This window comes from Watersipora subatra, unplaced genomic scaffold (genome assembly GCF_963576615.1).
Source record: "Watersipora subatra unplaced genomic scaffold, tzWatSuba1.1 SCAFFOLD_27, whole genome shotgun sequence".
Taxonomy (NCBI): Eukaryota; Metazoa; Bryozoa; class Gymnolaemata; order Cheilostomatida; family Watersiporidae; genus Watersipora; species Watersipora subatra.
The window spans coordinates 179,279-194,971 of NW_027045397.1; the positions used below are offsets into that span (position 1 = coordinate 179,279).

The 15,693-nt window shown below is 37.7% G+C and overlaps 1 protein-coding gene across 2 annotated transcripts; it reads left to right on the forward strand.

The window, feature by feature from the left end:
* Positions 1-414: 414 nt before the first annotated feature.
* Positions 415-5,282, forward strand: LOC137410425 (uncharacterized). 2 transcript variants are annotated; one of them, XM_068095844.1, is made up of 6 exons: positions 415-508; positions 1,552-1,698; positions 2,404-2,568; positions 3,409-3,468; positions 3,750-3,913; positions 4,728-5,282. In XM_068095844.1, the coding sequence occupies exons 2-5, from the start codon at positions 1,621-1,623 to the stop codon at positions 3,813-3,815; spliced, it is 369 nt and encodes a 122-aa protein (XP_067951945.1). In that variant the 5' UTR covers positions 415-508; positions 1,552-1,620; the 3' UTR covers positions 3,816-3,913; positions 4,728-5,282. The 2 variants fall into 2 exon arrangements, with proteins under 2 accessions (XP_067951945.1, XP_067951946.1); XM_068095845.1 differs by having other exon boundaries at positions 451-508; positions 1,594-1,698.
* Positions 5,283-15,693: the final 10,411 nt, after the last annotated feature.

The following is a 15,693-nucleotide window of genomic DNA, read 5'->3' on the forward strand; positions in this document are numbered from 1 at the left end:
ACAGTCAATGTGATGGAAATAAATACATAGTCGCAGATTACCTGCTTTTTCCTGTACTATGGTGGTACTTTTCGGTTGTAAACAACAATTGCAAACGAAATGCGCGCTTCAGCGACCAATCCATTGGCCATGACCCTAGCATTAAGCTATTCTAGGCGTAAGGTGCCGGTGCGTATATCGATATATCATTGATATTCGTACGTTATTGGCTAATAGCCTATAAGCTGCCACGATTACTTATGTTTACGGTGAAAATAACTACATGTATGGACGATTGTTTGCATGAGTGTAAGGATATTACGCTATGCGTTAAAGTCTATCAAAACAATTATTTATTGGAAGGGGTCAGGTATAATTGCAGTGGCTCAAAACCTGGTCAGTTTCTGGGTCGTTTTGTAGGGGTGGAGCTTAATCCGGAAATACAAAAGCTTTAAAGTTAGTCGAACCACTGCAAACGTTTAGTTGTTGATAAATCGAGTAGTTATCTATTTGTTTAACAAAATATCACGTAAGCATCTTTTCCAAGCAAATTTTTAATTACAAATATGAGTTCTTTTAGCAAAATAACATAGAGTATTTACATAGCTGTTTATCGTAGTTTTTTCTTGTTAAGAATAAATGGTAACACGCTCACAAAACGGAACAAATCTTCTCAAAAATACACCATTAGTTATTCTGTATTCGTTTATATTTGAAAAATAGTTATATATTTTTTTAATATGAATACACTTTTGTAAAGCGGTATTACATAAAATATTGAAAAGTTACGATTATGTTCTGAACAAAGAAAATGCATATTAAAACGGTTGTCCACTTTGTTACCATTCTGAGAGCCTAAAATGATTCTATTTTAATTCACTGTAAATATTAGTATTAGCATATCGTTAGGCATTGATTGTAAAAATGAAGGCAACAGAAGACATCAGTTTTTTTATCTTTACTGTATTTGCTGCAAGCACACACTTTTTTAACAACTAACTTTATATTACTACCAAGTCTCAACTGTAGGACATTTTGAAGCAACGACAGTATGTAGCTACCTAAGGAACAACCATTTAATTGTGTATCTCAAATTTTATTTGAACTTGTTACTACAATGGTGCGCTGTCAGTAGCACCGCCAGGCCTAGGCTGTATCTCATCTGTTTGGTTCACAAAAAGTGTAGGAGAGGAGGCAAGGTAAAGCAAGTTTTTGTAGTCTTCTGCAATGCAGGGCAGTTATATTTTTGGACTAGACAGCCTGCCTGTGATCAGTAGTCCTCAGTAGTCAGAGTCGCTTACTGCTTGCAATTTGTCTTAAAAAATTAATTGAAATGCACTGCATATTCATATTGCTTCAAGACCTCAGTGGGTCATCATGTATTCATAACTGACTTTTTGTATTCATCATTTCATCTTCTATATTGACCTACCTACAGGCCTCCCGTGCCTGTAGTCGGCAATCATGTCGGTAGGTTATCGAAGCCTCGATAGCTGAATGACATGATCGCTGACGACAGTCAACTTCTACGAGGAGCCTGAGGGCCTACCAAATATATATTTTTAATTGCAGTGCATTTAAGCATTATGCCGCTCCTTCTTGCCTCATTGTTAGACGAGTCTGAGCAAGCTATCAAAGCCCATGAAATCGAATATGGCAACAAGTTTTACACAAACCATGAGGACGGCATATTCAACAAGCATGAAAGACTTTTTGAAGGTAATCTCATATCCTTAAAGCACTTTTTCTTCACTGCCTAATTTGTGATCTTGCGTTAAAAATGAACATTTTATACCTCGGATATTTTAGTGTAATATTGATGTTGAAGTGTAACCTTGATTGTAAAATGTAGGCCTATGCTTGGTTGTTGTGCAATAGAAGTACATGTCAATAGTAGCTTATATGTTTTTATGCTGCAGTTTGATGGAGCCCTTTTTGGTTTATTTTTTTACCATGTGATCTATGACGTCACAGGCCCTACTTGAAGCAGAGTTGACACAATTTTCATCAGTTCACTAGCAACTCACACTGGATACACACCATCTAAGTCTCAGCAATAAAGGATTACTCTCTATAGACACTCAACTTTTAAGCTTAATTTGACGAAGTGGATATTCGGGTATATACAGACATGCAGTGGATTACGATCAAGCTTATAGTGCAGCCTTGATTAGAAGATATACATGGACTTCAGTGTACAAGCATTGGCATGCAATTGAGATGACATTAAAAATCATTGTATATATTAATAACTACAATCAAGCAAGCAATAAATGTATCAAGCATCATATACATGCAGCAGTTAGTTCCCAATTGAGTGTTAGCAATCAAGTAAGGCTAAAAACCTACAACGTCTTCAGCTAATGAATCTAAAAAATCTGTACCACGTTTCTTAATTTTAAAATTTTATCTGCTCTAATTTAGCAAGGTGAAGATATTTGGAGAGGTAAGAACGTCATCCATGACAGTCAAAGCTATTTATGTATGTATGGCGAAGAAAAAGAGTATGGCGAAGAAAAAGAGTATGGCTGCATGTACGGCCCTGAAAGACAGCAAACCCAGAAGGAAAAGTACAAAGAACAGCGGAGGGTAAGTTACCGGTACACCAAGAATATTTTACTCAGCCTATTATAAGGGATATTTTTGGACAGCAAAACTCGGTCATTGTATGTCCAATATATTTAGACAGGGCTATCCTTCCATGTCTTTGCAAATGCACAGATAGTATAGTATGGATTTTACATAGAGATGATGAATAATATTTATTACTTTTATGGATTTTAAATTGTTTTATTTCTGAAATAGCTATCTTGTAACAAAAGCATGCGTGCACATTTATATTCTTGTAAGCCAAAATCAGAGAATGCAGTAAATCTAAGTCTACACTACTGTGAGGGTTGCGACATGTCTAAGCTGTATTCGATACTTTGCTTTCGGTCTCACAGTACATCAAAGTTCAAAAACATTTTCTCTTCTTTTATTCATCTACACTCTCATAGAAATTTGGTAGAATTGCAAAGAAACACAGACTTGATTGGAATGCTCAGATACCATATCCTTGACCCAATAGCCAGTGAAGTTTACGGCAATCTGTCTCATTTTTCTTGAGAATTTCTCATCGTGAGGCCTCACACATGCGCCAGATAGTATTATATCGCAGTTCACACCTTTGGTTAAACTTGGACGTAATATTTTATTTTACATTGAATATTTCACACCTAAAATTTGCAAAAACAATCATTAAAAGCAAGATAGAATGAAAGCTTATTTTGGAGTTCTGGCAACAAGGCCTTTGTTTGGACTCTTTTGCCAATTTAAATTTAGTTAGATTGTGCCCACAAATATAAATATGCTATACATGTGCATAAATTCATATATGTTGTCACATGGTGTCGATATACATAATTTACGTATTGTTTATATTTTTAGTCACAGAATCCAACAAAGAGACCGCATCCTCAAGACAATACATCTGATAGTAACACGGAGGTACTCACTCACATAACCAGCAATAAAATTTTAGGCAAATCGTGCAATATTAATTATGGTTAAATGTGGAATTTCATTGGTAGGCGAATCTTCAAGCCATTTATAGCCCTAGATTAGTAGCTAGAAAAACGTGAAGTTATAGTAGGATAATGCAGAAGAACCCCTTGTGTAGGCAGGATTAGGTTTCAGAAACAAATTATTTGCTGCCAACTGCGATATTTGTTAAGTTGCCTGTTCACACCCAGCCAAACGTTCAATGCCTCGAGCATTCTGATTTATAGCTCAAGATAAGGAGGAAACGCAGTGCTTGCTCAGGATGGGTAGGAGTAAGAGCAGAGGCTATGTGAGCTTCCATAGATGTGGGGAGCATCTACGAAACGCCACAAACGACAGCATTATAGATGTAACTCAGACACCTGATGTTACTTTCATACCTAACAGTCCGGTGAGTGGTAATATTCAGTAACTCAGTTTTAAAATTAGAACCCTGTTGCATGATGCTTTTGTGTCACTTTAGTGTAAGTGCTCAGTGTCTGAATTGGAGAAAGTTGTGCAGCGATGCTCCCAAGTCTTTGATTCCAGATTTGTAAAGCATATCAAATCGCTGGCATGCGTTTTGCTCCAAATCAAATCACTTAGAAGGGTGACTGCTCAGCTTTCAAATAAAATGAAATTAAAACCATCATCCACTATGTAATTGATGGTTTTAATTTGATTTAATTTACAAACTGGGTAATCCATTTTTATGGTGCTTTAATGCCAATCTCATGATTGGTGATTTGATGTAATGTGCAAATCTCTAATCAGGATTTGGGAGCATCTCTGGAGTTGTTATCAACTCTTTGAGAGATTGATAACAAGGTGCCACAACACCATCCGATTCATAGACTGAGTACTTGGACTAATTTCGCTGTTGTCTTGTACAAGTCAACTCTATGGGCTAAGTCAGTTGAGCAATGTAGGATTGGAGAAGATATATGAAGTCAGGAAATAATTGTGAAATAAAACTACTGTAAAAACAGTAATAAAGTCAGGAACTAGCAAAATCAGATTTGTCCGGTTCTTTGAGATCGCCAAATTACCTTCCAGCTAATCACAATGTCCAATGTAACTTTCCAATCTACTTCATTAAATTAACAAATAGTATTCTTGTCAAAGTCAAAAATTGTCGCAAATAATGCCACTTGAATACTGCATTCACAGTACTTTACAAGTTCAAGGAGATGTAAATACACATGCTATGATTGTTTTTATTTTAGATCAAGGATCTCCAAGAGGAGTTTGCAGGGAGTAAGAAATGGCAGAGCAAAAATGCTTCCTGAGGCTTTCTAATACAAGCAATATTTAGATAGGCATAGAGCAAGGTTGTTCCCCATAGCTGTGGGTGAACTGGCAATGAAGGGAAGTCACGCCAGATGGCATCTGGCGTGCCCTCTACCTCATTGCCAATTCATCTGCAGCTATAGAGAACAAACTTGTTCTAGATAGGAATACTTTTATATGCAAAATCTCGAACTGTTTCAGCTTGTACTGTGCTCAATTTTGAGTGAATATATTGATCAAATTAAAACATACCTACATACATAAAACATTCAGGATTTTCAACACTGATTTTTTTTTTACATAAACCATACTTATATTCACTTATTTTCACATATCTACATGTAGTATATGTAGCCCTTTTCTACTCTGTTATTCTGTTCTCATTTGTGCTTGTTAAAGGCCTTTTATGGCTTTGGTGCTGATGTGGTAGTAATTAAGTTATGTGCAACATTTTCTTTTTATATCAAATAAAGTAAAATTATTAAACTTTACGATTTATCATGATAGATTCGTCCGATAACTAAAACAACCTACTTCCCATCATTGTTCCAGTGGTCCATCACCAGACATTTTGTCATTGCGCATCGACTTTTCAAACAATGTATGTTGTACAACATCAGCAATGCCAATAGACATACATCATGCTGAAGGTTTTGTGTGTGCTGCCCTCTGATTTTCCAGAATTGGCTACATTGTGCTTGTGGAGGTAACGGGAAAGCTGCTAACAATGATGCACAACAATTGCCACATGCATTATTTATATTGGAGCAAGAAAATACATCATCATGCCAACAAAAAGAAAATATTTTTTGCTCAACAAATCAAGAAAATTTTTTTGGTCACACAATGCTGTACATAAATAATAAATATATAAGCAAATTGACAAATGAATACCTACAGAGTGCGGTCATGTTCAAAATCTAAACAAAGTTAGTTGTTGGAGAAGTCGGTGTTTGTAGTAAAGATAAGATAGACTAATGTCTTCTGTTGCCTTTTCACAATCTTTGTCTTACGATACGCTAACATAAATAGTTACACTAAAATGAAATAGAATCTTCTTTAGCTCTCAGAATGGTAGCAAAGTAGACAATTGTTTCAATGTGCATTTTATTTGGTTAGAACATAATCACAAATATTCAATAACTTATATAATACCACGTTACATACACGTAAGTGCAATCATATTACAACGTATGTAAGACATTTTTCATACACACTGTATAAACGAATACAGAATAATTAATGATGTATTTTTGAGAAGATTTTTTTCCGTTTCGTGAGCATGTTACTATTTCGTCTTAACACGACAAAACTACGATAAACAACTATGTGAATACGTTATGCTAGTTTGATGAAAGATCTCATATTTTTAATTAAAGATTTGTCTAAAACGATGTTTATGCTTTATTTTGTTACAAAAAAATAATAAGATTACAGACTCAATTTCTAACCGACTAAACATTGGCACTTGCTTAAAACCTCGTCGCTTAGTGCCGACAAAACATTTGCATTTCCGGATTAAGCTCCACCTCTACAAAACAACCCAGAAACTGACCAGGTTTTGAGCCACTGCAATTATACTTGACCATTGGAAGGCATGATAAATGCATAGACCGAGATAGTGACAGGGCTAACAGCAGATGTTGATTGATAAGCATTACATGCCAACAGTCGCGTATTGAAGAAAACTCGCAAGAGTAGGGTGGGGACAACCCCTAGCTCTAGATCTCTGCGCTTTAACCAACGCTACAACCTGCTGAATCCAACAGGAGGGAGCTGAAACCAACTCATTTATGCTCTGCTGAACCCAACAGAGTGCGCTGAACCTAACGCTGCTGACTGTACAACCTGCTGAAACCAACAGGAGGGAGCTGAACCCAACTCGCTTCCGTTCTGCTGAAACCAACAGAGTGCGCTGAAACCAACGCCGTAACCTGTTGAAACCAACAGGAGAGAACACAACTCTTGTAAGGATAATTATTTAATTATCCTATTTATTTGTAGTCATTTTTTGTGAGCTTGCTGTTAGTGCCGATTATAAACGATATTTCTCAAACAATAACGACTTTATTATAGTAATACTAATCATGCATCCAATTCAAGAGTCACACCCAAGCTGAACTGCCTAAAAATTAGTGGCAGTATTTATATTACATAAGCGATTGGCCTAGAGATTGACGGTTATCGTTCAAACCGACCAATCATATCGTCTTGCTGACTGCCGAGTTTCTAAGAATTTTCACATACAGAACAATAAAAAATTATCCCTAGACAATGAGCCATTATAGCATAACAATCTAAACACTAACAAAAAGCCCAGGAAATTCTACATATACTGGGTAGCGAACAGTAAGTGTAAAAAAACATTAAGCCATATTTCGATAACGAAAAGGGCTAATTACAAAATCTTATCTCGAGAAAACGTAGAACAAAAACGGAAACAATATTGTTTAAGTAATCTTAAACCACTAACAATTAATTATAACAGAAACTTAGAATATTTTGACATGTAACCATGAACATAAAAAATGTCTTCCAATGAGTGAACGGTAAGAAATAAATTATAGAAGATTGTTCACTGCGTAAAAGCCTTAATAAATGGCGTCTGTTATCTTTTCTAGGTCATTCACTATCCCAGAAGTCTCTTCTCTATATATATATTGGCTACGTCACCTTTTCCCTTTGATCAGTTCACCATGTTTTTCTGCGCCGGGTGTCCAGAGCGCCTTGATGAGCCTGACGTCCATGGGACCGATAGCATCCAAATAAGACAACTCTTCGGAGTTATTCCTCCACGGTCTTTTTCATGGCCACCACTCCTTTCATAGAGTTTGTTGTTTAGAATATCTCGCTTTATTTTTACGTTTACAACACTATCCTCCCCTAAAACTTCATTCTGTCCCAGAATGGCATTACTTCTATGGCAGACATCTAAGCGGTAGTCCGGTAGGTGCTGACATAAATTAGTAGGATGGGTTGGCGGAATAGTGTGATCCCCCAGCTTAGATATCTCTGTGTGATCCTGGAGCAGAGGGACGGGTTGCTCCATCACCTCTGAATCAGGAGGGCGATCCGTTGGCTTAGGCAGTTTTTTTCTGCATATTCTGGTGGTGCTTAGTCTAATATCACTTTCATATTGAATAGGGTTTCCCCCCTTGCACTCCATTTTAAATTTCTGGTTTGTCAGATACTTGCTGATGGTGCAGAGATTAGCATCTCTTGGTTTAAGTTTAGTACTGCATCCTTTCTCCGTGAAGAATGATTTCAATGAAGCTTTGGTTCCGACAGAAAAGGTGGTGGGTTCATCTTTCATATCATCTTGGATTCTCCACTTTTGTAGATAGAGCCTTGTACCTCCTTTATACAAATTGTGCGGCTTTAACTCCTCTACTGGCTTTTCAACCTCAACTTTCTGTATCGGCCCCAGCCGATATGCTAGCTGATTAATAAGCGGTCTATCTTTCATAACCGAGACTTAATGTTTTACTACTTGGTGGCCACCAACATCACCTTTGCTGGAGCTGAACATTTTCTGATGCTTTATCAGCGGTGTGTTGACTTGCTTTGGTTCCATTTCTGGCAGAGATTGCGTCCAACTGGGTAAATGTTCATTGAAGTGTTTGGGGCATTTAGTTCTATTGCAGTCCTTCTGAAACTGTTCTTGTCTTTCCACAGGCATACAGACGGCTACCTTTCTTCCAGAAGGTAGATGAATAAGTTTATTGCTTGTGTTCATCACACGAATATTGACCTCTTGCTCTGTAGGTTCACACAGCGATGTGACAACCTTCAAGCCCAAAACCTTGTGTAAAGTTTTAATGCAAGCTGGCCCTGGCGTCCACTTTCGACTAAGCCTCGCCAACAATAAGCATTCAGTATTTGGCGAAACAACTATGTTCCTTTTGACCTGCACATTCACCGAAAGGGGTTCTCCGTCCTCGGCGCAGCAGGCAACTTCAGTGCCCTTACAACGTAGCTGCGAATGACGGAAATCCATCTGACATTCTTGATCCTCCAAGAAGTCTAACCCTAGCAGAATGTGATTGTCCACATCAGATACTACAAACTGATGTTGCAGTTGTATCGGTCCCAGTCGAAATTTTAAATTCGTCATGCCTTCAAGCAAAATCTGCTGCCCATTTGCCAATATCCCGCTACCTCGCACAGGTAACAACTTCGAGTAACATGAGCTAAGCAATGTCTCCAGCAATTTCTTCGGAAGTACGGACTTTGTACAACCACTGTCAAGTAACATGACAAATCTTTGTTGGTGAATCCGTACAGGAATGTAGTATGCACTGGTGAGCCAACATGCCTGTATCCTAAGTTTGCCCACATCACAAAGTTCAGGCAGTACGAGCATTAGTTTGCCTGAACTTGGTCGTTTCCCGATGGCTTTGGCTTATCACAGTAACGAGCAACGTGGCCTCTGCCATTGCAGTTGTAGCATCGAACTTCTCTCTGAGGCTGTTGGCTTCTCATTGTCGTCGATGTTAGCTGTGTCATCATTGCTTGCTGTGATGCCGCCATTTGCTTTTGCGTGTCCAACATCTGCTGCATAAACTTACTCTGCATTTCTGCAAAATGTTTGAGCAAAGCTGTTTGACTCATTTGCATTTGCTCTGTCAGTTCTTATTTTAATTGTTGGACATCTTCTAGCTCTACTCGGTGGACATTTGTATCATATTCTACCATATCCTGATACTTCTGATTAGTTTCTACAGCATCAGTCATGGTGCTGGGAGGAGATAAGCGTAGTGTCCAGGCCAGCTGTGAATTAGGCCGAATTGCTGCAATCAACTCACGCTTGGCTTGCTGGTCATGCTGATAGCTATCTAGCTCGAGGTAAACCTTTTGAACTAACTTCTGTACCTTTTCAGCATAATGATATATGTTGTCCTTTGGCTTTAATTTCATAGATTTTAATATGGCGCTAGCTGTGTCTGTCCTGAGCCCATATTGTGCCTTAAGTTCTTGGCAAACTTCTTCATAGGTATTGCCACCAACACCTCTGGTAGCTGGGCCTTTCAATGCCAATGTTAACCGTAGCCTACATTCTTCTTCACTCCACTGATTATGTTTTGCCACTGCTTCAAAACAATGCAAAAACTCTTCCACATCACTTGTGCCATCAAATGAAGGAGCAGGAATAGGCAGCATGGCTACTTTTGCAGGTATGTGCCCTCTTTCCATCATATTAGTGCATAAATCATATGGGCCGTCCTTACTTCTACTCTTGCGCACCATGTTTGAATTTAAAAGGGTTTGAGAGAATTGCTTCACTATTATCCCACCGCTGCCACCAGTGAAGAAAACTCGCAAGAGTAGGGTGGGGACAACCAACGCTTTAACCAACGCTACAACCTGCTGAATCCAACAGGAGGGAGCTGAAACCAACTCATTTATGCTCTGCTGAACCCAACAGAGTGCGCTGAACCCAACGCTGCTGACTGTACAACCTGCTGAAACCAACAGGAGGGAGCTGAACCCAACTCGCTTCCGTTCTGCTGAAACCAACAGAGTGCGCTGAAACCAACGCCGTAACCTGTTGAAACCAACAGGAGAGAACACAACTCTTGTAAGGATAATTATTTAATTATCCTATTTATTTGTAGTCATTTTGTGTGAGCTTGCTGTTAGTGCCGATTATAAACGATATTTCTCCAACAATAACGACTTTATTATAGTAATACTAATCATGCATCCAATTCAAGAGTCACACCCAAGCTGAACTGCCTAAAAATTAGTGGCAGTATTTATATTACATAAGCGATTGGCCTAGAGATTGACGGTTATCGTTCAAACCGACCAATCATATCGTCCTGCTGACTGCCGAGTTTCTAAGAATTTTCACATACAGAACAATAAAAAATTATCCCTAGACAATGAGCCATTATAGCATAACAATAAAAACACTAACAAAAAGCCCAGGAAATTCTACATATACTGGGTAGCGAACAGTAAGTGTAAAAAAACATTAAGACATATTTCGATAACGAAAAGGGCTAATTACAAAATCTTATCTCGAGAAAACGTAGAACAAAAACGGAAACAATATTGTTTAAGTAATCTTAAACCACTAACAATTAATTATAACAGAAACTTAGAATATTTTGACATGTAACCATGAACATAAAAAATGTCTTCCAATGAGTGAACGGTAAGAAATAAATTATAGAAGGTTGTTCACTGCGTAAAAGCCTTAATAAATGGCGTCTGTTATCTTTTCTAGGTCAACCACTATCCCAGAAGTCTCTTCTCTATATATATATATATTGGCTACGTCACCTTTTCCCTTTGATCAGTTCACCATGTTTTTCTGCGCCGGGTGTCCAGGGCGCCTTGATGAGCCTGACGTCCATGGGACCGATAGCATCCAAATAAGACAACTCTTCGGAGTTATTCCTCCACGGTCTTTTTCATGGCCACCACTCCTTTCATAGAGTTTGTTCTTTAGAATATCTCGCTTTATTTTTACGTTTACAACAGTATTGACACCAGTAGACAGGATGAATGGTTTTGCTCTATGTAAGCCCATGAGGTTTAGACCTGCCATGAAATTGCCTCTATACTTTTACGTGTGCTTTTAGAAGAACAACGTGATGCAAAATTATTTTGCACCCAATCATACATCACTGTTGAATCTGCCAGTTTATTTTAGTTTCAATTATGTTCAGTTTATGTTTTTCTCAGCCCTGTGGCCTGCACTTCATACAGCTAGGAGCCTTGACTGTCAAAATAAAGAGTCGGTGGACCTGTTGATCTTGTAGATGTCTCCATTGGAGTGTGCGATGATGTTGATGATGAGTGATGAGGTACTCAGGTTGTTTGATTAGTGCAGGTGTTAGAGTGTTTGACTACTAAACTGAGTGTCACAAGTGTGAATCCGGTATGAAGCAATATTTTATCCCAACTTCTAACTGTGACTTCAGATAGATGGACATACACACTTTCATTATAACACAAGCTAGTGGTACCTCGGCAGTCTAGTTTGGTTTGAGAGCATGACAGGAGTGTCAAATAAAAGGGCAGATAATAAGCATATGCACAATAGTTCTAACACATGGAAGGCAATTGGGTTACGCAGTAATTGGTGGGTTGGTCTTGCGGGCTGACAATCACGAGTTCAAATCATTTATGCTGCATTATTTTTATAGGTCTTATAACCAATATAAATATGTTGACCCCAACATTTGGTGGGATATCAATATCTATTGAGCCCGGTTCCAATATATGCCGCAAAGCACCGGCAACAGCACCGGCAACAGCACTGCAGGCTATCAGAGATGAATTGTGAACCTACACGCCGGGTACCGCCGGTAGTTGCCGGCAGTCAACGCAAGAGTTTAGAGCTATTCAAATTTTGCGAGAGCCGCAGGCAAAACCTTCTCAAAGTGCACTGTACAGGTAAAGGTCAGCATTATCGAAACAGCATAGCGAGCGAACATTCTTTATTCGGTTATTAGCGATGCAGCTTTATGTGAACAGAAGCCACCGGAGCCTAGCGTCGCAAACGATTTGCTGCACATTATTACCGCCGGAGTCTCGCAGCCGATATGGGAAGCAGGCTTTAGGAGCACATGCTTTCTGCAGGCTCGTAATGTAAACATTATTTTAAAGCTAGTTGATTTTCTAAGTTTTGGCAAAGATAAGCAGGTAACAATAGCAAAGCAAATACTTATTAACCAGAGCATATAATAGAGGTGAGTGCTTACAATACGGGCTGTTCTTGCTACTCAACAAGGGTTTCTATATACATGAAGCATCATCAAATTTATCAACAACAATGTGACTGATGGGTATTACTTGTAATATTTACTATAATAAGAACCATGTCTGTCTGTATAAAAGCGCAGGGTTACATTTGAAAAAAGATTATATCACGCAGGATATGAACTCGCAGCGTTCTGCATCAATACCATGTGTGCTTCTTGTTCACCTTCCAGTAGTTTAGAATTATTGAGTATAGATGGTAGAGTAATTGTTTGTATTTTATTGGCACACATGATGATCTCTCATAGCTTACTAGACTGCCAGAGCCCTAGTTATTAATAAGGTAACAAGTTAGTCGGTGTGATCTCCTCCTGAATCCAAGTGACTAACTCTGGAGCTCATTGGTAAGATCTGTTGACTAGGTTTCCAGAATTATTCAATACATTGAAATTGGTAGCTATTCAAATTGATATTGAAATTCAATCATTTTGGTAAACATCTAATATTTAAAGGAACATATGGCAGTTTATGAATTTCTGCATGTGAACCGCAGCTGAACATGACAAGGTCGAATGTATGAACACATGCCAGACACAGTAGGAGAATAGTTGGGTCACCACATTTTTCTTGTAGCAGTGAATGAAAACCAGCTGTTAGTAACTAAAACAGTAGAAATAATTTTATGTCACTTTGGGTTTTCCTATCAATTAATAGTATTCAAGCACTGACTCATTGCAACAGGCTCTAGCCGTGCCCTTTTTGAGGCTAGCAAAACATTAATAACTAAATAAGTAACGTTTTTGTTTTTATAACGATACAGCATCCTGATGGAGTCATCTACTCCTTTTATAAAGAAATTTCAAGGTGAGTGTATGAAATCATAAAGTGCACCTAGTTACCATTTTATTTTTAGTTATAATATTTATATCATCTCCAGTAACTGTTACCGTTTGTGTCCATTCACTAATTCTGGTACTCTCTGGAGCCAGAGGTTTTAGCTAATAGCTAAATACTATACCGTCTTATGGTATATTTTATTTTGTTATATTTCTTGTGCATGCTGTATTATTGTTTTATCAGATAAATTATGTATAAAGTTTTCACCATATTCTTGAATATTAATGTAAGTCATTTTACTTATTTATTTCATTCATTTTATTTATATTAAAGTCTCAGCTCAGAGTATGTTGAACAGTTAAATCCTGATAAATTGTAGTTACATGGTAATCTATAAATATGCTGAATTTCTGACGCCAGAGCAAAGAGGGACAGTGGGAATACTCCTCATGCATTACTCTCACATGGTATGGAAAAACTCAGTCTAAGTGTAGGGCCATGCAAGCTGCTCACAGGTTTAAATACTTGCCTTCCTTTATAAAGCCGCTGACAGTTACCCTATCAGCTGCTACACCTAGTCTGATGTCAAGGTCAAAGATTAAACATAATATTTTTTTATGTAATTCAAAATTCTTTACAGCAGTCAGCATGCAAAGATCCTGGTCAGCTGTGTGATGTCGGCAGCAGTTCAGCTCTAACCTGAGTCATTGTTAATAACTTATGCTGACCCAGTGACTCTTTTTTAGTTGATTAGCAACCCATTCGTATGTTTGAATAGCAAAATTGTTCAGCCTGTTCAGCTATTGATAGCCTGTTTTCTTTACCCGAGCTATTGAGGGTCTAAATATCTAGTAGTCAGGTGCTGATGATGTATAGAGCAAATCTTGGCTAACATTTGAACAAGCAAGTACCATGTCAAAGTTATACTGCAACATATAGACAAGAGAGTGAGAGATGTAGTAAGAACTTCAACAACACAGTTTAATGGTAGACTTATAGTTGAGGTAAATAATATATTACTTACTCTTTATTCATAGGAATATATGAAAAAACTGAGCTAGTAATAATATTAGTCACTTTTCTTACATGCATAGAGTTCACTTTTATTATGTTCTACAATCCTTTATATACAGTAGTTCTGTTAAATAAGGAACATTCCAGAAGGAAAGTCATGTGATCAATAAATATTATCATTATATAACTCTGTTGGCTCTTTTATACTACAGTTGAATTGTGAAACCACGCCATGAATATTTACAGTGCGTTTAAATCCTATATTTACATACCAAGATACATACCAAGATAATCTATAGAAACACTAAAATTAATACTACTTGTTTATGTGTATAATACAAAAACAATATATTGTTTTAAGACAGTTTCCGGTATTGGCAATAATATGTTATTACATAATTGTTGCAGATGTGCAGATCATGTACAATGATATATGATCATTAAAGATGTGTGTATCATGGGTATAAATGTATTTTTATAATATATTTTGGATGTTGGAGTCGTTAACATTGAATATTTCACAAAGAATATTTCCATATTTACTATTTACCATTTTTAATATCACCACACGCTCTCAGTATGGAGTGCCTTGGAACGGGAGGATTCTCCAATGAACTAGTAATGAGAGTGCCATCAGTGCTGTTTGATGACACCGATGATTCATCTTTCACTTTTTCTAAAAAAAATGATTGGATTTATTTGTGCTTTCAAGCTACATTACTTATGTTTTCTGGTGAAAGTGAAAGCAGAGGAAAGTCTGGAGGTAAATAATGAAAGTGTTCATAAAAGTAAAAACTAATAAACATGCAAAACTTCAGATTATTTTTTTTGCTGATGGTTACATCATTTCCATCTTTTCCATACACACCTCGGCCTTTCATCTCCTCACTACCATGTGTATTCTCAGCATATTGCATATCTATTGCAAGGTCATCACAGCTTTTTACTTGAGCCTGCGTGGTTTCAGATTCAGAAACTTTCTGGGTATTACCTGCTTTGTCCCTCATTGCATAAGCATCGGCACTTGCTGTGCATGAGCTGTTAGACTCTGCCTGATTAGTGTCGCTAGCTTTCACAACAGAGTCAGTATTATCCCTAGAAGTGAGAACGTTTGATGGTGAGCTCCCCTCTGCATAATTTGATGAGGTTAACTGAGGAATAGCTACATCCCTAGCTAGGCTAGAAAAATCTTCAGAGGCTATAGTATCAGAATTGTCTAGAGTAACCCCTCCATTTATATCATCCTGATCATGACATCCTTGGACACTCCTGGCTGTTTGGATGTCAACATCCCCCTCCTCTAACTGGTAAATAGCAAACGGATCTGAGAAAGACCGA

Excerpts from the sequence above, each read along its gene's own strand:
- LOC137410425 (XM_068095844.1), top strand. The coding sequence starts at position 1,621 with ATGAAATCGAATATGGCAACAAGTTTTACACAAACCATGAGGACGGCA. Across the intron at positions 1,699-2,403 it reads GCATGAAAGACTTTTTGAAG|CAAGGTGAAGATATTTGGAG; the intron begins GTAATCTCATAT and ends GCTCTAATTTAG. Across the intron at positions 2,569-3,408 it reads AGTACAAAGAACAGCGGAGG|TCACAGAATCCAACAAAGAG; the intron begins GTAAGTTACCGG and ends TTATATTTTTAG.